Raw genomic sequence first — 21,088 nt, 5'->3', positions numbered from 1 at the left:
TGCCGCCATAACTCACGAGCCAGAAATGTATGGAATAAACGCTCAAGGCCGTTTGCTCGGGGGATGGTCTTAAGAGAACTTCTGGTCTTAAATATTTGTTAAACGCTCTTTTTACAGTAAACATTATATTAGCAAAAATAATTACAGAATACAATTTTAGACATTTTTTTACAACTTCCAACCAGAGAGAATAATAGAATAGTCGTCGCGTGACATATTATCTTCTCTTCTGCCAGGCTGCCCGAGCAGCCGAATACTTCCGGAAACGCCCGATGTCATCGGGTAGGATAAAGGCGCGTAACATATTATTCAAAGAGAATTATAATAATATTATTTTGACACTGCTCTAGCGCCTATAAACACTGACTAAAGAAAAGCCATGGGTGCGCTGCGAGCGTAATAGGATAAGAATGTGCAATAAGGTGAGAGGAATGGGAGGTGAAGCTTAGATAGCCTAGTTGGGTGTGGAACGGACTGCCAAGACGAATGTCCGCAGGTTCAAATCCAAAGGACACACACCTCTGACATTTCTAAAATCATGTGTGTATTCTTTGTGAATTTATCGTTCGCTTTAACGGTGAAGGAAAACATCGTGAGGAAACCTGCACATCTGAGAAGTTCTCTATAGGAATTTCGAAAGTGTGTGAAGTCTATCAATCCGCACTAGGCCAGCGTGGTGGACGAAGGCCTAATCCCTCTCAGTAGTAGAGGAGGCCCGTGCTCAGCAGTGGGCAAGTATATAATACAGGACTGATATTATTATTATTATTTAATGGGAGGTGGGTGTGTTGGGGATATTCCGGTTTCCAGGAAAATCTTGGCCATTAGGAAATGGACTATAAGCATGAAACTTACTTTGGGGAATATTATTTCAATAAAAAATGAAAAAAAAAATATGATTTTTATTTTATTATTTAAATTAACCCCTAGTATTTTGGCATGAATGTTCTAAAACTAAAATCCTTTTTATGAATTATCTAATAATGACGAATTACTTTAATAAAATACAAATTATATGACGTTTGAAAATCTTAAAGTACAATAATTGTAAAAAATCTATGAAGTGTCATTAAGAACTCAGTAATTAATTAAAAGCTAATATCCCATGAAAAAAATGTTATAAACAAGATATCATAATATTATAACTTACATTTTTATGCTGCTTTGTAACATATGAACCCTTTATTCTATGAGAATAAAACGAAATTGTCAGATTATCAAAATAGTAATCACACATAGTGATACTGTAGTCTATAAGTAATAATAATTATAATCATAATGTAAGAATACAATAATAGATAGAACATACAAAAATAATATAATTGCGAAAATCTTACCCTAGTTATGTGAATATGGCATTATCAATATTTTTAATGTAATTTAATTATACAGGTGTAACAAAAAATTGTCTCGATATTTACTTCACATCTGATTTATGTTACAAAATATTATCAAATAAATTTTACTGACTATGCATCAAAAATTGAGCCTTTTTGAAACACCAGTATTTAAATAAGTATTTACCTAACAAATTGTCAAGTATTGTCTTAATTCTAAAATAGTAAAACTACAATAGGTGGTACACTATCAGGTCCTTAATAAAATATTAAGAATTTACATACATTTGGCACAGATTAATTCAATATATGGTGGACAGAATTAAAATGAAAACATAATATATTTTTGTATTTGTATCAAAAACGAAATCTTCACACTAAACATAGCATAGTGTAAGATTTTTCAAATAAAGTGCATGCAATTTTTGTTCATATGATAATGATGCATATTTTTTGAAAATATAATTATACTAAAGGTATACTCGTTTTTGTTCAATTTTATGTGGAATATGACGAATATGTTACATAATGTAATTAAATATACAAACTGACAGAAAATCTACCAGAACCATTTTTTATTTTAATAATTTATTGAACTATTTTGTACTTTTTCAGTGGAAGACATTATCGTAGCAAGCAGTAAAAACCTTACAGGAATACTTAAAAAGAATTACAATACAAAATCTGTAGAAAACCATGATTCTTAAATCAAATTTATGTTGTATGTATTTAATTGTACTAAAGGATTATTGTATGAAACAACAAGATGAATATTACAAATCTAATCTAATTCCCAAATAACCTGGATGTTGCAATAATAATTTGTTTTTAAATCTTCCTGCAACAACCTGTATATAACTACAAACATTGAAAACAACTATAAAACTAGCATTTAAGTCTTACAAAATTTCTCAAAAGTACTTTATATGAAGTATAGTTTTGCCACAAATGGAATATGTCATATTATGTTTCTAGTTTCAGGATTTAAGTCAGTTAAGTCTCTGTGCTTAGTATACATTGTTATTTATGTTTTAAAATGAAAATTAAATATTTACTATTTTTCTTCATATTTAATTTGCATACCTAAAATGATAAAATGATAGGCAGGGCCATGATAGGAATTCTGGTGCCCCAAAGTGCAAAATAAGCACAACTTTCCTGTGTGGCAAATGTCTTTGAATGTTTTAATGTCTTAAAATTTTAACTTAGATTGTATGACTCCCACTATAAGCCCACAGCGGTCCGGGGTACTGCCAATCCCACCCTACACTAAAACTGGTACATACTTGTGATCGATCAAAATCATGAATATTTTAAAATAAACTACGGATACATTTGTGAAATAGAATTGTCAATAATTTATCTATTCTTTATCAAATAAACAAATATACCAGTGAGACGCCTGGAATAGCTGCAGTTGTATGTTTATAAAATGTTCTTTAACCAACTATTTGATCACATAAAACCTCAATTCTCAATTCCCTGCCTTTCTGAACTAAAATTAAAAATACACAGCCAGAGTATGGCATACTTTCTGAAGTTATTAAGTTTATAAGCTACTATCCATATCCTGAAGCTGCCTTTCAAGTATCCTCTTCATCTTCTCCGGGACAGGAACTCCAGAATGTGCTGGTTTGGGTCTACGCTTCCATGTTGATTTTTTTACACTTTTAGTGACACTACCAGGCATTGATGCTGTCTTGTCTTTTGTCTTTGGTGTAGACACTTTAGGGACAGTAGCTGTACGTTGTCTCGACTCTGTAGTTGTGTTATTAACTGAAATTTAAAACAAAAATATTTTTATTATATATTAGTTTTTGACCTCCCTTTTCCTTGAGAGAAACCTTAGTTACTAAATGTACACTTAAAAAACATCTGACAAAACATATGCAACAAGATCTAATCACTTATGAGCTGAGATAATACAGCGGTAAAATGACACAATCTAGGAAGGAATAATCTTATGAACAGATTAAAAAGTCAAATAATAAAAGATGTAACAATCTGCAACAATGGTAGTAGATAATAACATATTCTTACGTTTTAGAGGTATTTTCGGGATTTTCTCCGTCGTCTTTTTAACGGTCGACATGTTTTTTTTTATTATAGGCGATGATTTGCCTTTGGTTGTATTTGCTTTAACAACAACACGTTGCACTTTCGGGATCGGTTTGGGTATACTATCCCTCGGTGCCATTACTATTTTTTTTTGAATGACCGCTTGTTTTTACCTTTTAAATACCAGGTAGTAAATCTTTAAAAAAATAGCAACAAATCCGTACAGTTTGAAGCGCAAATTGACATTTAAACTTTTCAAAATAACGAAGTGTATTCCAGAGACAAATCAATTTCATTTTGACAAATGACAGCCGACAGGCCACAAGCGAAATGCAAAGGCAAAACATTTTTTAGGTAAATTCTATTAAAATTTAGCTAATAAAAAGGAAATCGCTATTCCGGCATTGATTATAGCTAAATATTTTATAATCTGCCATGAATAAGCGAACCTACTAAATATTGTTTCGTATTTATAGAAAATTATAGCTACCTTTATAAACACACCAATATATATATAATTTTTGGTTGGTAAATTTTATTATCTTAATAGCGTGAATTATTTTTATTTATTTAGTAAATATGTACGCGAAATGAATTTTGCAAGAGGTATAAATTGATATTCATAGTATTCATAAAATTGAAATTGCAATTTATTTATCATTTTCAGATATTTTTTTATCGTCGTAATGACATGCAAAATAACGGCAACATCGCTATTTGGCGTCCATCTTTACTATTTGATGTGTTGTGTTTTATATCAAAATTGTTATAAATAATATACTGTAACTTCTAAGAGAAATTCTAATAGAAAAATATATTCAGAGGTTTTATCTGGAGGTTATTTTGATAAATGTCAACCTGGTATGTTGTGATTTGTTGTATATTTTTCATAAGTGTCACGGTATCATTATCGTTTGTTCTAAAAGTTTCACTGTTCTTTGCTATTGACCTAGGTGCTAATTAATGTTCCAACCTTCAAATGTTTTCATCGGCTTTCTTCCGAGCACAACATTGCATTTATGAGTGATCCGCATACTTATGCAAGTTAATGTTGTTTTCCTGTTTTGGCAGCAAATGAAATGTGGTAATGGATAGGCTGAATCAGTTGCGCGGTGCGGCGGGGGGCTCCGGCGACTCCACGCTCGACACCACGTCGCCGCCCAGCGAAGCCTTCATTACCGCCAACGAGAGCTCCTCCAAATACTTTTCTCTCTCAGAAGTTGACTCGACGTTCGATATATCGCCGATAAAGGACGTGTCGTTGGCGTCCGCCAGCGGCGACCCCGAGAGGACCATCACTGACGCGGACGAGTTGATATCAGAACTGTCGCCCATCACTAAGAAAAATGATAGATTAGATAGCTACAAAATTGGTAAACAAATAGAGGCAGCAAACATTCTGTCGGGCGGTGTGGATATATTTGATGACAATGATAATTCATATGATGGTGATGAGCTTGTTATTGATGACAATGTAGAGCTTGACAATAAGTCCAGCCCCGAATTAAAGCAGATTGAGCCAACTGATAATATAACAGAACCAACTGTGATGGATGTGGAGACAGACATAGCTAGTAAAGATACAGAAGTGGTGCTACAGATTGATGGTAAAAATGTTGACGCTATAGATATTGGTAATGGATTATATTTATACAGAAAAGAGGGTCAAGAGGAACTGGCAGCCGTTCAGATCATTGATGACGACCAACAACAGCCCAGTTTCAAGTTTCTCAAAGTGCGGTAAGTATATTACAATTACGTGAAAAAAAATATTATACAATAAACTGTATTATTGGAATTATGTTCAATGATTATTGTACTACATTTACTTTATTAGTAATATGAAAAAAAACTTTTAAGATATTTTTAAATTGCAACAGACTATTAAATATATTTTTATTCTCAATAACTGTTCATACAGGTTTTGGTAAAATTTTATCACATTAGTACCTGAAAACAAGTTGCATTTTTTTAGTATTTTGTACAAATAAAAGCTGGATTAGTAGAGAATTAGAGCTTTCATTTCTGACTTCCTTGTTATGAGTAACAATATGTTCTAAATATAGAATGTCAAAGTTCAAATTTAGTAAATTGTAATTTTTTCAACAAATTGTTCATAAGGAAAGCTGGTGCTTTAATACTTTATTTAACAAATGTTCAATAATGGAAACTATACTACAGTTATGTAATAAATATTTGCAATTGAGTTCTGTAGAATGTAATTAATGACTTGTTTACATAATAATAGATTCTTAAAATATTTATATCCAGTTATCTTAATAAGTTTCTAATTAGTTATTTCAGCTGTGTACAAATTTAAAACTTATTTAGAAACTGCAGTATGTTGTACTTATAATTAGGAATATCCATTGACCTACTTGTATATTTTAATTCTTTTTTTCTGCTAAATTTATGTGGTATGCTAATTTAAGATGCACGGTATTCTGTTATCTGTTTCTTATAAAATCTCTTTTAAAAGTAATGCATTTTTATATAAAATAACACCCTTTTATTGCAGAGAGAACACTGAGGGAAATCTAGAAGTGTATGAAGAGATAGAGATAGAAGTACCAAAAGAAGTGGTGAGTGTTTTGAATAATATGGTATAAATTTCTAAGCATTTTAATAATAATTAATGTTTTATTGTTAATATAAATAGTTTATAAAAAAACAAAAATACTTGTGTCATTGAAATAAAAACTATTTAACGAATTTTATCGCGGTTTTTATATTATTAAAAATAAGACACTGTGAGCTCATTCTGCATAGATCGGACTGTCAACAGCTAAAATTTAAAAAAGTTATATATTTGAAAAATGTAGGTAGATATTGTAACTTTGACTTTACGGATGAACAAAATCTCACTCCTCCTGTGACCATGAAGGCTGCAAAGTCTTCGAAACGTCGGGAAAAAATAATAATATAAAAAACCGCTATAAAATCCGTTAAATTGTTTTTATTTCAATGTCTAACATTCGCGTAAACATAAGAAATCATTATACTTGTGTCATTTGTATATGTGTATGGGTTTTGTACATATAATTATTTATTAATTTATTTTCAGCCTGTAAAAGAAGGGAAATCAATTGATAAGAACACATCACATGTGCCTATCAAAGATATAAATAAAGTTATAAATGAACCATCAAGCAACAAAGTTGCTGATAGAATAAATAAAACTCCACAAAAAGAGATTGTATTGACTGCAAGCGAAGTGGAAAGTGAAGTCAAAGATGTATCTGATTCCAAATCAGAAGTTAACTTGAATGGGAAAATGATGAAATTCAGTGAATCACGCAAATCTCCTGTTATTGGCTCTTTCACACCTATGACATATCACTCAACACCTAACAAAGAGGGCATACCACTTACAAAAACTATGGTGGACATGCAGTTACAACCAAGCAGACATTCAGATAATATAAAGAAAACTATTGAAGTTCACACTGATAGTGGCAAACAGAAACACAATGAAACGCCTAGTAAAATTAAAGATTCCAGTGAAGATATTAAGGAAATTGATATATCTATTATTGATAAAGAAGAAACCACTTTAGAAGATAGGGAGCCACAACATAAGGAAGGTGAGACAACAGAGCTTGAGCCTGACAAGACTGATATGATTATGGAACAAGTTGACAAAAGCAATGGCGCTATTCCAAATGAAAAACAAGAAACCAATCAAATTAAAACACCAGAATGTGTTGTGGAAAGTGCTGACATTATTATTGATAATGAAACTGAAGAAGATAACTTAGTTCTTGTAACAGATGATTTACCTGAAGATAAAGGATTAACCCTTGATTGTAATAATACATTTGAAGAAAACAATGTAAAAAAATTGTTGAATTTGCCAGAGCCTAAACTTAGTATTGAAGAAAAAAATATACAAGAAAACAAAGAGCTAAATGTTGAGGCACCTGACTCATCGAAAATTATATCTCATGAGAAAAATGAAATAGAAGATAATAAAAAGTTGACTGATATCCAAGAAAACAGTGGATTTGCACCAATGACATCAAGTTTGTCAAAAACCGAGGAAGCACAGGCTACATCACTTACAACCACTAAAATAATGTCTGAGAAATGTGATGCTCAACAAGAAATAAAAGATGACATTATAGTAAATATTATTAAAGAAAATAAAGAGGAAGCTAAAGTTGCGAAAACTTCGACAGTGGTACCAGATCGCCCTATTGATACAACAGAAAATTTTAATAGTAATACGGAGAAAGCTTGTGTGGAAGAACAGCCTCAAATGGTATCTGATAAAGAGCAGATTAACCCTAAAATGGCCGAACAGTTAGGCAGTTTAAAAGAAAAGAATGTTAGTGATGTTACGGAAGTCAATGATGGAAAATGTATAAAAAATGAAAAGGTGGCTACTGAAGATATTAAAAAGGAAATCAATGATAAAATACAAGAGGAAAATTCGACTACTACCAAAGCAGAAAAACAGGAAATTACGGCAGTAGAAATAATAAATAAAGTTGATATTGTAGTGAACAAATCCCTGGTATGTGAGAAAAGTGTGGAAAACCAGTTAATGAGCACAGAGGATGTTAAACCCACGACCACATATGATGATAAAAATAAATTTAAAAATGATAAAAATAAATTAAAAGATGTTGATTCTGAAGTCAAAGATGTTAAAGAAACACGAATTACAATATCTCAAGAAAAACATACTGATACAGTTCCAGATATAAAACAACTTAACTTAAACATACCTAAAGAAGTACAAGTCAATAAACAGAATGAAATAAATCAAAATTCAAAAGCTGTTATAGAAAAGCTAATAACTAGTAAAGCAGAGGATAGTCAAGAAGCAAGTCGTTCAAATATTTTTTTACAAAGAAATGTGGCTATAGACACGACAAAAGAAATGAAGGTGCCTTTGGAGGCTGACAGTAAACAAACTGTTGCTAATAATAATGCTGAGATGAAATTAAAAACGGAGAATACTAGTAATAGCAGCAAGATTGTGCCAACTGCTCCCAAGACAAATATAACTCTTAATAAAACTACCGCATCATCTAATGTAAAAAATGAAACATCTGACGGCAAAAAGGGAATTTCTAAAGTAAGCCCCCATGTAGATACAAAACCTACTAATAATAATAATTCTGCTGTCCCATTTGGTAAATGGACAGAGGCTAATAGACAAGAGTTTTTAAACAAAATAAAAGAAGCCAAAGTACCCGTAAATGTTTCAAACAGTAAACCAATAAAAAATTCGAATGATTTAAATCGACGTGATGTCTTAAAGAAAATTGATAGTCAAAGACAGTCTAATAATGCTGCATCAAAAGCCCAAGAGTCCACGAAAATTAATATTAAAAATGAGAATGTGTTTACTAACAAACATATAACTGTTGCTCAAGAACCTGTAATGCACAACGTTAGCCTAGATAGTAAAATTCCTGTAAAAGTAGATTCAACAGAATCAAAAAATAAAGATGTTACTAAAAAAGTTGCCAGGCAAGAAATTGTCAGTAAACCTCCAGTTGTGCCAATAGTGACTCCAGTTGTGACACCAAGCACTGTTACAGCTGCTAAAAAAGAAGTAGTGCAAAGGAAAGCACTTAATGCTCAAGACTTGATAGATAAAACCGTAGAAGGTATGATAAATAAAGTATATCCAATCAAACTTCATGCAGTTGAGGGTAAATCTACTTCGGCTAAAGATTCTAATGTACAACGAAATGCCGATGCATTTACTAGTCAACCTAGTGCTGTCTCACCCACAACTTTATATGCGATTGAAATGAAAATGAATGAGTTGCACGGAATCCCATTTATAGAGAGACCGCCACACGAGTTACCTCGACCACACAACCCGCCTTTTAAAAATTACAACAAGGGGGATAAGGAAAAACCCATAGAAAACAAAGGAACAAAAATACCGAATCTCTTACCATTTTCCAGTAAGAATCCACCTAAAGTGAAAGAAAGTTCAGTAGATGTTGATTCGGAAGAAGAAATATTAGAACATGAGCCCGTCACGGGTGATACAGAAATGGCTAAGAAAGTTATTCCGTCTAATCTTGCTCTTAAAGAAAAAATAGGGACTGTCGACTCTGATTCTAAAATTAATGTTGAACCTCCTAAAAAAGAAACCATTATAACAGAAAATGATTTTGATAAATTTGCGAGACGAAATTCGGTAACGTACGAAAACTGTATTACTATGAATTTTGACGGGAAAGAGCAGCACAATGTTATTCAAACGGTAGTGGAAAAGGATATTGTAAAAACCAATCTCAAAAATGAACTGTCGGGTGTCGAAACTACCCCAAAACTGGCTCCAAAAACACAAACTGTACGCCAGAATACAAATACAAGTAAACTTCAGTTGGCGCCAAAAGTAGTCTCCTCCAATGATGACCCTTCCAATAAGAATTATCAGTCTAAACTACAAATAGCTTATCAGTCAGCATTAACTGCGAAACGCCATTTAGAGGGTCCAATAACAGTGATTGAAGATAAACCTGTCAAAGTAGTTTATGTGGATGCGAATCCAGAATTTATAGCAAGCAAGTTGAATGTGCAGGGTCAAAACTTGTCTCCTGCTAAGAAAAATGTTCTAGAATTAGATTCCGTAAACACTAGCGATTCATTAGACAATGAAATGGTCGACACAATTGATGACAAATTACAGGATGATTCAAAGCCTAAAACCAAACATCAGAGAAAACAAGTTTTAACTCCAGTAGAGGCCCCGGAATTAGAACTGATTGAGCCAGGAGATTTAGGAATTGAAGTTTCCCCCAAAAAGAAAAGAAAAACGGAAGACGCTCGTACTGACAAAGCCGCGAAAAATGTAATTCATAAAAAGTCATACTTACTTGGCCGCACTCCAATTGTAGAAGATAAGGTGCCTAAACAACCAGAAGTCCTGAAAAATCCTGTAAAGGAGCCTATATACCGAAATGACAATATAGGAAGTAAAGATACCGTCACGGCATTAGATAATTTAGTCAAAGCTGCTGAGCTTTTAGAAAATCAATCTGAATCCATGAATACAAGTATCGATACAAATACCGAAAGCCAGCCTAGTACACCTGTTAAAAGGGGAAGAGGTCGGCCAAGAAAATACCCTCTACCCGAAGGTGCTGTAGAGAAGGTTAAAGTCCCCACCCCTCAAAAGAAACCCCGACTGATTGATGCTAAACTAACCAAACGTGATACGACGACAGAAGAAGAAGAGACTTCTGATGAAGAAATTGTCAAAGAGAATTGGACAATGGGAAAAATAAATGAAAACATTGTGTGCCCTATATGCAATAAATTATTTAGATCTGAAAATGTAGTTTTCAAACATGTGAAACACTGCACTGGACCATCGCCGAACCGTTCTGATGCAGAAAAAAGGAGCGTAAGGCGGGTCAGACAATCACAGGAGTCTGACTCGAAGTCAGAAGACATGGATATTGATGACGAAATATCAAAAGACATAAAGAAATACACCCCAAAGAAACGAAGATCCAAAGATTCTAGTATCAAATCTGATACTGATAAAGAAGATATTATTGTTATCGAAGACACGCCTGTCAAAGATAAATCCGAAAAAGAAGATGATAGAAAACATCACGAGTCTAGAAAATTATCAAAGACTAAAATTCACAATAGAATCGTAAACAATCTTGTGTGTGAATTCTGTGGGAAAACTTTCAGGCAACTGTCTTATTTAGCAAATCATAAATTACAGCATAAGAAAGAAGATGCTAAGAAAACGGAAAAAAATAGCCAACCGTCGAAATCCGTTCTCAGTTGTGAAGTTTGTAAGAAAGAATTTAGAAAACTGCATCATCTGGCGCAACATCGATCCATCCATAATGTGCCAACAGTTTCATCGAGGCTATCGAGGAAAAGTTCATCGGAACAAGAGGAAACTAAATCTGAAAAAGAGGAAAATTCAAAACAAAATGATGATCCGAGCGCGGGCTTTAGATGTGAGCCATGTGACAAATCATTTAGAAAGCTGCATCACTTAGTTGAACACAGGGAGACCCATGATGGAATCAACCGACAGAAGATTGCTACTACTGTACCGACGGTGGTTGAAAAAATAACACCGCCACCTCAGTGTGATATATGTAAGAAAACTTTCAGGAAGTTACATCATTTAATAGAGCATAAAGAGCAACATCTTGAAACAAGCTCCGAAAAATCAGATGACAAAAGTGTGAAGAGTTCATTGTCCACAAAGGACATTATACACGAATGTCCACTCTGTTATATGGTATTCCCTAATGAGCATTCTCTGAATAAACATCATATTATTTGTCAAAGAAAAAAGCGGCAATCAAAACAGCCGAAACCTATATTGGAAGACGGCGAGACACTTGATATGGACGAAACTGCAAAGTCAGAAGAGAGTAAATTTGAAGATAATGATGAACCTGAAATAATTTCTGAGGAAGTAAAAGTTATTAATCTGGACAAAGATGATGAGAAAGAGAAAGTAGATGCGCCATTACCAGCAGAAAACATAAATATAATAGAAATTATTGAAAATCCGCCCCCGGCGGAAGTAAAAGAGATTGCCGTCAAAGACCAAGAAATACCAGAAGAGGAGGAAGAAATTAAGAACCCTACTCCTAAATACACAACCACTAAAGTTGAAGTGCCTTCTGAAATTATAGAAGTCAAAATGAAAAGTGAGGAAAAGGAAAGTCAAAAGGAAGTGGAAAAAGTCCAAGATGTGCCTAAAAAGAAAACGCCTGCCAAAAGCAAGGTTATAGCAACTGCTATAAAGCGACAAAAGCTTAGTACTCCAGCCCCAACAGAAACAGACAAATCTCCAATGGAAACGAGCGACGACGACGAAGTTCGTTACATGCTCAACCCTAATTTCAAAGCTGACGACACTTCAGAAGGCAAGGTATTTATGAAGGTTCGTGCTAAGAAACGGAATTCTCTTCAGATCGAACGACCGAACTCTAAGGATTTAATCAAAAGAAGAACTTCACTACAGCATCCACCTAAAATACCACGTCTAAAGCCAAAACCTATTGAACCGAAAGTGACAACATCGGTTATGAGAAATCCTGCAAAGCCTCCTAAACTAGAGCCAGTGCCTTCGACAGACTCGGACGATAGCGACGTCAAATACTCTTTCCCCAAACAAACACCAGAGAGGACAACACTAAGAGAACGTTCATCCAGAGAGCTCGAGAGGAAGCCGCAAAGAAAATCTTTGACGGAAAAAAGAAAAACATTAAGTGGTATCGCCAAGCGGAAATCCTTGGGGAAGTCTGCTGGAATCCGACACAAGGAAGCTGCCTCGCCGCCTAAACCAGTCAAAAGACGTGAGTGTTATTATGTTTCTTATTCAGTTTTTCAGTTTAATTTAACTAGACAGTATTATGTTGAAACGCAAGAAATTCTTTTGTCCTCACTTTTATTAAATCTTATTAAAGTTAGTTATCATGTTGTTATCAGGTACAACGGAAGTGGGCCATCGGTGCGACTGTGGGCAGTTATTCAGCAGCGCGGCGCTGCTGTCGCGCCACACCAGCCTGGCGCACACACCGCCGCGGATACGCAAGAGGAGGTCTCCGCCGCCCGACGTCGCCAAGCCCGCCATCAAACCGCCGCCCAAAAATATCGACAAGCCCAAACAGACTGTCGGCTCGCGAAAGTCCAGCGTCAGAAGTGACACCAGCACTTCAAACACTAAGTCAACCGTCACAACAAGGAAGTCGAGCGTTAAAACCGATGCCAAAACACCAACAGACACTCGCAAATCGATTAAGCCTGTCGAAAAGGTTGAACCTAAAACATCAAACGCCCCGAATGCGAAAGGTAGGAGGAGTATCGCCACCAGGACGACCGCCATACCGGACAAGGGGAAGAAACCAATGCAGAAATCAAAAATATGAAAAGGCAAAGCCCTTGGTTGAGAAGGACCAAGGCCGTCAACACGTTTGGACTGATTTCCTGGCATGAAGTAAACGTAGCGTAAGCCGCTAGCTATAGATGATATCGCGCATCACACGCTCATGATAACGCAACAGACGGACCATTGTATCATAGAAATATTTTTACAATTTTGGTAAATTTATGGCGTCGGATGATAAAGAAATATTTTTGTGGAGCGAGTCGGTAAGGCGTTGATCTTGTCTATATGTAAATGGGAATTAATGTTATAAGTATATTTTGTCAATTTGTTCTAGATTATAGGTTTATATGTATGTGTAAGAGCGATATTTATGTTAACATTAGAGTTAGGTGCATGTTTATGTTCGGTAACATCTTATAGATTGTTTAGCACAGTGCAATTCATTTAAATCATAAATAAATATATTATGAAATCACCATTATGATAGCAATAAATGCATAAATACTTCTGTTACGGTTTTAGATCGTTACCTTTAAGATGATAGTCGCAAAATGTCTATTTTTAAACGTTTCCATGATATAAATGTTAGAATGTTACTTTTGTGATTGTAGGTAATCGTCAAAGTAATTTTATGAGCTTAACATAATGAAATGTTGTTGATTTATGTAATTAAACAAATGTAATATAGAACATATATATGAATTCACGAGCTTCCCCTGTGTACATACAATGTTCGTTTACGGCTTATAGGACAGATTCATCTTTAACATAAGGGAATAAATACTATAATAAAAAAAAAATGAGCTGGTCAGTTATTTCTGATCGGTGTTGTTTATAAATATATATTATAAATAATTAAAACAGAATTTGGATAAATTTATTATAATACAGTAGAATAATATTACATAACTCACGACTGAGCACGGGCGTACAAATGAGGGCCGAGGAGACGATATCAAAATTTATATCAGATAAAGTTTCGACAATACACGGAAGCCTTTTTGTATTAAATTATACGAATTTCGTTGTAAAGATTTATATATAATTAATATATTTTTGTTTGGGGATAGAATGAAAAGAAATAGCTATCGCTCCGTCGCTTTCATTGCAAGGATTGCCCCCGTGATCATTTTGAACAGTTTTTCCGTGCTAGCCCCTAGTTACGGATGCTAAATTGTTAGGAGTACTTTATTTGATACACCAAATGTAATTTATATGGAATCAATTTAATAAAGGTGCGGTACACCGCCCATGGTAATGGGTGGTAACATAGTCTTGCGAGTAACATACAATGCTACTCAAGTTATAGTGAACTAGGACCAAAATATATCAATTTTCTCTGTTTGTAATAATATATTATGTTGTTTTTAATTTTAAATAATGTTTATCTTACTCGTGACTAACAATTGTAATTAATTTCTAAACAAAAAATAAAGTAGACCGTCTCGTGAGATTTATGTTTTAGAAGCATTTAACATATTACATTTTATATATAATGTAGATGATATCATTATTTTTAATATGAAAATGCAATTTTTAAAAGGGTTATTATAAATAAATTGTCTAAAAGTTGGCCCGTTGCTTTCTTTAATCCTCCTTTAAGAAGACTTTTTGCAATAAATAATTGTTCCATACATTCTATAATACAATAATTCTCCGATGTATTCATTCGTGCGAGTCATGAAATGGCTTTCGCTGGTAAAATATCTACATCTTGATAGTCTGTTCAAATCATTTTACTATAGATATTTATTTCAGATTCCATTCTACCGTCATTGTACTCTCATCTGCCAGAATTTAGAAAAACATTTCTTTCATTACTTTTATATTGAACGACAATTAGTGAGCTAATCTATCGAGATCTGACTTGTCCATTATTTCCTTTGCTTTAAACAAATCTTGTGAATTACCAAGTCTCCTCTCTTAGATCAACGAGTTATTGACCCAAGTCTTCTTTATTACATTTGATTATGAACTAATAAGGATTACAAACTAAATATCTGCAGATTCATTGAATTAACTACTGTCGAGTTATGATTTCTACCTATGAGAAAATGTCAAGTGGTTGGAAAGCATTTGCACAAATAAGTTTTAGACAATTTGTTATAATCAGGTTTACTTATTTCATTTTTATTCAATTTGTTAAATATGTATTCGAATAAACTCGCGACATTTTAATGTTTTACTCAGGTTTTGTTCAAGCTTCGATATAGATGTGCTATGAATAAAGAAAATTCAAATTCAGATGAAGTTGTTAATATAATATATATGTATAATGTATCTATTCATATAAAAACAGTAGGTATAACACAAAGTAATGTTTGTATACATTTTTGACGAATTTAATGAAAATGAAATATAAAATGGAGCGAGTGCAAATGAAGATTAGTAACTACGTAGATTAACTGACTGGACTAATTTATTTAGAAATAATGATTCTTTGGACTGATTTTTCATTTGTTTGATACAATTAACCTTTTTTATGCATACATTTAATGTGTATTTATCTATCCTTTTAATAAGTTTTATTTTGGATTGAAAAATCACACCTACTCATAATAAATAGTTTTTGCAGTGAGCTATTAATTTATAGTTTAGGTCAACAGTTCAATCAGTTTTTCATTTAAAAATAAAAAATATCTAATAATAATATGCTAATATTTCGGGTTCGATTCCTGGATAAAATGATATTGGGTTTTTCAACTAATTATATATAAACCTGACTGGAACTTCTGCCCTATACGGCGATACTATGCTCGGAATACACATAAAGAAAAGTAGGTGCACTAACTGCCTATATCTATGGCAATAAAAGGCGCGAGTAAATATGTATAGTATATATTATGTATATATACTGTGTATCTAAGTTTCGATACCTTGCACTCTGATGAACTTTAAAATTGTAGCATTGTTAATGCTATATGTAAGTATTTGGTGGATGATAGATAAAGGTGTAGGTAAATAAATACAGGTGTTTATTAATAGACATAATTTAATATTCTCTAAAGATAACATACACAAAGTATTAAAATATATACATAAATTATGTTAGAGTTTATCCTCTCTCACAAATAATATCTACAATACTTGGCTCCATTAGTTGAGGATCGACGCATCGAAGCTGCGCGGAGGCGAGAGCGTCTTCTAAGAGTGCGTTTAATAATCTCTCATCATTGCCCATGCAAGACAGCCTTTGCTGTAGAAAGTGTACGTCAACTTGCAATTGCTGGAGGCCGTGTCTGCCAAATGTCCGCAGTCTCACACATTCCACTAGTGCTTTTAATGCTACTTTTAAAGCGCCGTTAGAAAGAGCTGCTCTGTCGGCACCAGCTGGACTGAATACTTCAATCCTCTCAGAGAATATTCTATTCAAGGGAGAAAACGAGGAAGGAGCGCGCGACCAAATCGTTCTACGACTAGAATCGCTGGAAGGTTTGACGCTGGTCGGGAACAGCTGTGACGCAGCGCTGTCTGCACTGGCTAGTGTTTCCACCACTCGCCGGCACACAGCGCGCGGTCCTCGCGGCTCTGGCGCCCGCAACCAATCCCTCGCCAATACGGACACCCGCAACATCTGAGCTGCAGTCTGTCCAATGAAAACTACTTCCGAGTCCAAAGCAGCCTGAGCAGCTGTAGACAAGTGTACCATTACACTGTTAGTATCCTTGCTTTCCATGGTCAAACCCGGCGCTGACTCTTCTAACAATTTCACCAGGTGGGTGTGCAGTGTGGTAACTCCATTCTCTTGCATTTCTAAACACAATTTCGCCAATACTAATAGTAACTCAAAGGGAATGTTATTGTTAGATGTTTGGACACAAGCCATCTTCTTCACCATATCTGAGAGGTTGACCATAGTTTCAGATATGACTTTCCAGCATGTATCAGCAACTGCTTTGGCACACCATGGCTTAAGTCCAAATGAGAGATTATTCTGCAAAAATGCCATCAGATCTAAAAGAGAAGCTTGAACTTTCTGCAGCAAGTAGACTTGAAGTGAATTCAGTATGTCTTTCAAGTCTGTATTCTCTGTCCCCTTGCTGGCTAAAGACTGCCTGACTTTCATCAAGCTATCTTTGAATTGATTCTGTATTGACTGGGACTGTATTGTAGCTTTGTGGTTGATGCACTGTATGACCACATCAGTTGCTTTACCTGACATAGAATCACTTGAGATGATTTCAGTCATGGCCTGCAATTTCCTAAAGAATTTATCTAAACCTCGGATTAGTATCTCAGTGCCTACATTTTCAGGTCTTTTCATGACTTCTTCAAACAAATGGAATACTTGCAAGACTATTTTATCAGCAAATTCTGGTATGTTAACATTATCTTGTTGAAACATCTCATGATAACATGACACAACAATGCCTAAGTCTGCTAACAGTGTGTTGTTACATTTCTCTACCCACTCCAATATGTCTGTGCTCTCCACCATAGCACTAAGTGTTTGGAGATGCTTATCAAGTCTGCTCTCAGCACAGCTCAAGAATATGTCCTGTAAAGATGAGTCAGTTTCTTGCAACTGTCTCAACAGCCCCACACTCTCTGCTAGCTCTGAGGCAGATGTATCCGGACTTAACAACCTGTCCCGCAGGGTTTTCTTCAGTTCATATATTATTTCTGAGCATTCAGTTTGTATACTTTGGAATGAGGGTTGATTGCCATACTTCTGTAGGACTCGCTGAGCATGCGTGTAATCGTGAACAGCGTCGGCATACCTGCCCTCCACTATAGCTTTGTTTAGTTGTGAAGGCAAAAGAAACAAGAATTGCAGTTTATCAAGGAGCTGTCGTGTTCCACATAGCCTTCTAACATTGTTACCGCTATCTTTGAGGGATTCGGATATCTGAGCACTAAATGAAGTTATTTTGTTCATATTTTCACTTAACTTATTCATTTCTTCCTGCATTATTTTGAAGTCTGTACGCATTTTACGTACAGTTTCGGTAGCAGATATAAATTTATTGTAATTTTCGTAGACTAAAGTCTGCATTTCTGATTGTAAGAACTGACTTTGTGTTATTATTTCGGCTTCTTTGTCCATAACTTGCTTGAGAGTCGCGCATTTTAGTAAACAATCTAAATACGTATCTGGGTTAAAGTTGCTTCCGTCAATGTCCATTGGATTCTCACTATTCTCTTTTGATTGTGCCATGTTTGTATTCCCTATTTATTATATTCGAGATGATGAGGTATATTATTTATTTTTTTCACAAGCAATATGTTTCTCTTTACATTTTATATATTATTGCTGACAAAAGAAAAATTCAGCTTGTCAGTGTCATTACTGTCAGAGCATGTCAAATGTCAATGAACTTATTTTTCTACTACGTTCCAGTTACTTATATATTTTTTTATTTTAAGCATAAAAGTATTTTTGCTACCCTCATCCCGCAGTAGCTTTACATTGTTGGATGAAAGGTCGAAGATCTGAAGATCATATTGATATATTTATTTTTTAACCGACTTTATTCCTCATGACATCATTTAATTCGTAAGCTTACGAAGTAGTCGATGGGAGTAGTAGAGTAGCTATGTAGCTATTAAGCTTGGTGGTGATTCAATGTTTCTAAATAACAAAAATAGCAAGAAAAATATTTTTATTTGATTTTATAAACCATTTCTTTTTATTTTTGTTCTTTGGTCTTACATCTACATGGCGTGATAAATATATACTCTACAAATAATATGCACACATAGTCCGTTTTCAAACAACTTGCAGACAGAGTAAAAAAATATTTTGATCCATATTTTACTATTAGGTTTCGTAATTCATTAGTACTTCAACTATCTTTCAACTGAATTGAAGATTACCAACTTTGATTTTATAAAAGAATGGACTGCTTCCTTACATTGTCTGCAAATCGTATTATATAAATACATAACTATGTTTTCTTGCATTTGATCAATTGTACAAAAATCACATTCGTAAGCAATGACAAAAAGCATTTTGAGCGTTATTCTTAGCAATATAACAGGTAGCAATTAATACAAGATGTGTAGCTCTAACTTTAAACGTATCATTTAAACTAGATCACTTGAGACATTAAAATTGATGATAGCAGACGAACTACACGAATGCTATCACAAAGAACTACCTGCAGATCTTGAGGTATTTAGGGAAGTAGGGTGTTGTGCTCAGTACGTGGTATCAGCCGTGACCAACACCATTGATTCCGTGAATTCAAGTATTCCAAGTGCAAATTATTTACAAATAAAATCTGAGTAAAAAGATTGGAGAATTCTGTGCATTATATTGCGTGCATACAATGCGTCTGCTATCATCCCCAGCGTACCCACATAGTGGTACACAGGCGCCAAAACTTATCATCTAAACTTAATATAGCGACATCTCACGGGGTGTATTTGAATTACTTTCTAAAAAAAATTATTACAAATACTTGTAACAATTGAACACATACTATCAGCCTACATGCATTCTTGTATTGTGACATTACCGCGGTAATAATTATAATACCTTCAAAATAATGTATCGTAATTTAAAAGGAGTTGTAAAAATAAACGAGTCCTGTTACGAAAGTACATATGAGAAACATCTACAAACAAAATATGATATGGGTAACATATTTTTTTTTATAAAACTTTCAATGGTTTTTACCGATACCAATTTTATAACAAATAAGTTTTTATTTTTAATTTACTTACTAACCAACCATTGAAAGAAACGTAAATCAATCTTAACTTGCATATTAATGAATGTAAAATCTATATTTTCTTAAAATTAAAAAAAACGCCAGTACTTAATTTATATACACATTAATAACAATAACTAATACAGTTCGTAAAACAATTGCTTACTATAGGACTTTTGAATTTTAGTTAGGAATGCTAATATCAATACAGTATACAGGAAAACATCAAATATAAAAAAATATACCTATTCTCAAAGATTTGGTAAAAAAAAAACTGTTAACTACATGGAATAAAATCGAAAAAAAAATTAAATGACTTTTCTTATAATTAATTATAGTTTTATCTTATTATATTACCTAAATTAAAGTAATAATGCAATGAACCCATTAAGCTATTATCTTAGTTAATTGGGATTAATATGACGGTATCCCATACACGAATAAACTAACGTAAAAATAGTATTTACAAGTTAGATAAAATATAATTGTTAACATAAATGAAGTGAAATAAACTAAATTCGGATACTAGAAAATTCTCGAAAATCATAACTAATTTATAATATATTATTCATTATTTTTAAAGGTATTTTATTTTACTTGCAAACCTTAAAAACTCACTTATACGTATTTATATACGTTTTTATAAATTATCTTTTTAAGATTGTACTCTATAGTATTTTATTTAAAACAAAATTACTGTACATACGTAAGATGTATTGATAATCTAGTTTGTGTCCATTTAATTCTTAAATACATAAAAAAATGTGAACAAAAAATCACACCTACATGCGCAAGCAGTCAAGCACAATTTGTGAAATGCACAAAAACAGTCATATTTAAACATATTTACAAGGTATCTGATTTAAATAAACCCGGTGTACAGATAAATATTACACACCCTGTATATGTAACAGTCGTGTGACATGAAAATCATATTACATAAATATTATTTTTACTTGAGGAAACACAAATACGTCATTTAATACTCAATGCGCGATAATAAGTATCGAAAATATAACTTCCTGGAATAATATTTTTGGATCAGTAAACCTATAGAAACAAGGTCATTTTGAATCATTATTATATTCATGTTGTTTCAGAACATAAACGCTTTGCTAAAAAGCGAGAATCTGCGATTTATTGGTTCGATACCTAAGTCGTCATATACAGATTGATGCAAAACTCAGGTA

The 21,088-nt window shown here is 33.6% G+C and overlaps 3 protein-coding genes across 3 annotated transcripts; 1 reads left to right on the top strand and 2 right to left on the bottom strand.

Moving 5' to 3' along the window:
* Nucleotides 1–887: 887 nt before the first annotated feature.
* On the bottom strand, nt 888–3,691 carry LOC115443524. Its single transcript, XM_030168963.2, has 2 exons — nt 3,378–3,691; nt 888–3,113 (listed from the first exon to the last, which is right to left on the bottom strand). Exons 1-2 carry the CDS (start codon nt 3,532–3,534, stop codon nt 2,887–2,889), a joined length of 384 nt encoding a protein of 127 aa, XP_030024823.1. The 5' UTR covers nt 3,535–3,691; the 3' UTR covers nt 888–2,886.
* Nucleotides 3,692–4,091: 400 nt separating this feature from the next.
* Nucleotides 4,092–15,486, top strand: LOC115443508. Its single transcript, XM_030168943.2, has 5 exons — nt 4,092–4,256; nt 4,467–5,135; nt 5,914–5,977; nt 6,460–12,709; nt 12,843–15,486. The coding sequence occupies exons 2-5, from the start codon at nt 4,483–4,485 to the stop codon at nt 13,280–13,282; spliced, it is 7,407 nt and encodes a 2,468-aa protein (XP_030024803.2). The 5' UTR covers nt 4,092–4,256; nt 4,467–4,482; the 3' UTR covers nt 13,283–15,486.
* Nucleotides 15,487–16,216: 730 nt separating this feature from the next.
* Nucleotides 16,217–18,536, bottom strand: LOC115443507 (vacuolar protein sorting-associated protein 51 homolog). The gene has a single exon (XM_030168942.2). It carries the CDS (start codon nt 18,398–18,400, stop codon nt 16,298–16,300), a length of 2,103 nt encoding a protein of 700 aa, XP_030024802.2. The 5' UTR covers nt 18,401–18,536; the 3' UTR covers nt 16,217–16,297.
* Between the last annotated feature and the right edge of the window lie 2,552 nt (nt 18,537–21,088).

This window comes from Manduca sexta, chromosome 20, assembly GCF_014839805.1.
Source record: "Manduca sexta isolate Smith_Timp_Sample1 chromosome 20, JHU_Msex_v1.0, whole genome shotgun sequence".
Classification (NCBI taxonomy): Eukaryota; Metazoa; Arthropoda; class Insecta; order Lepidoptera; family Sphingidae; genus Manduca; species Manduca sexta.
The sequence above is the reverse complement of the archived record's forward strand: the minus strand, read 5'-3'. Positions and strand labels throughout refer to the sequence as shown.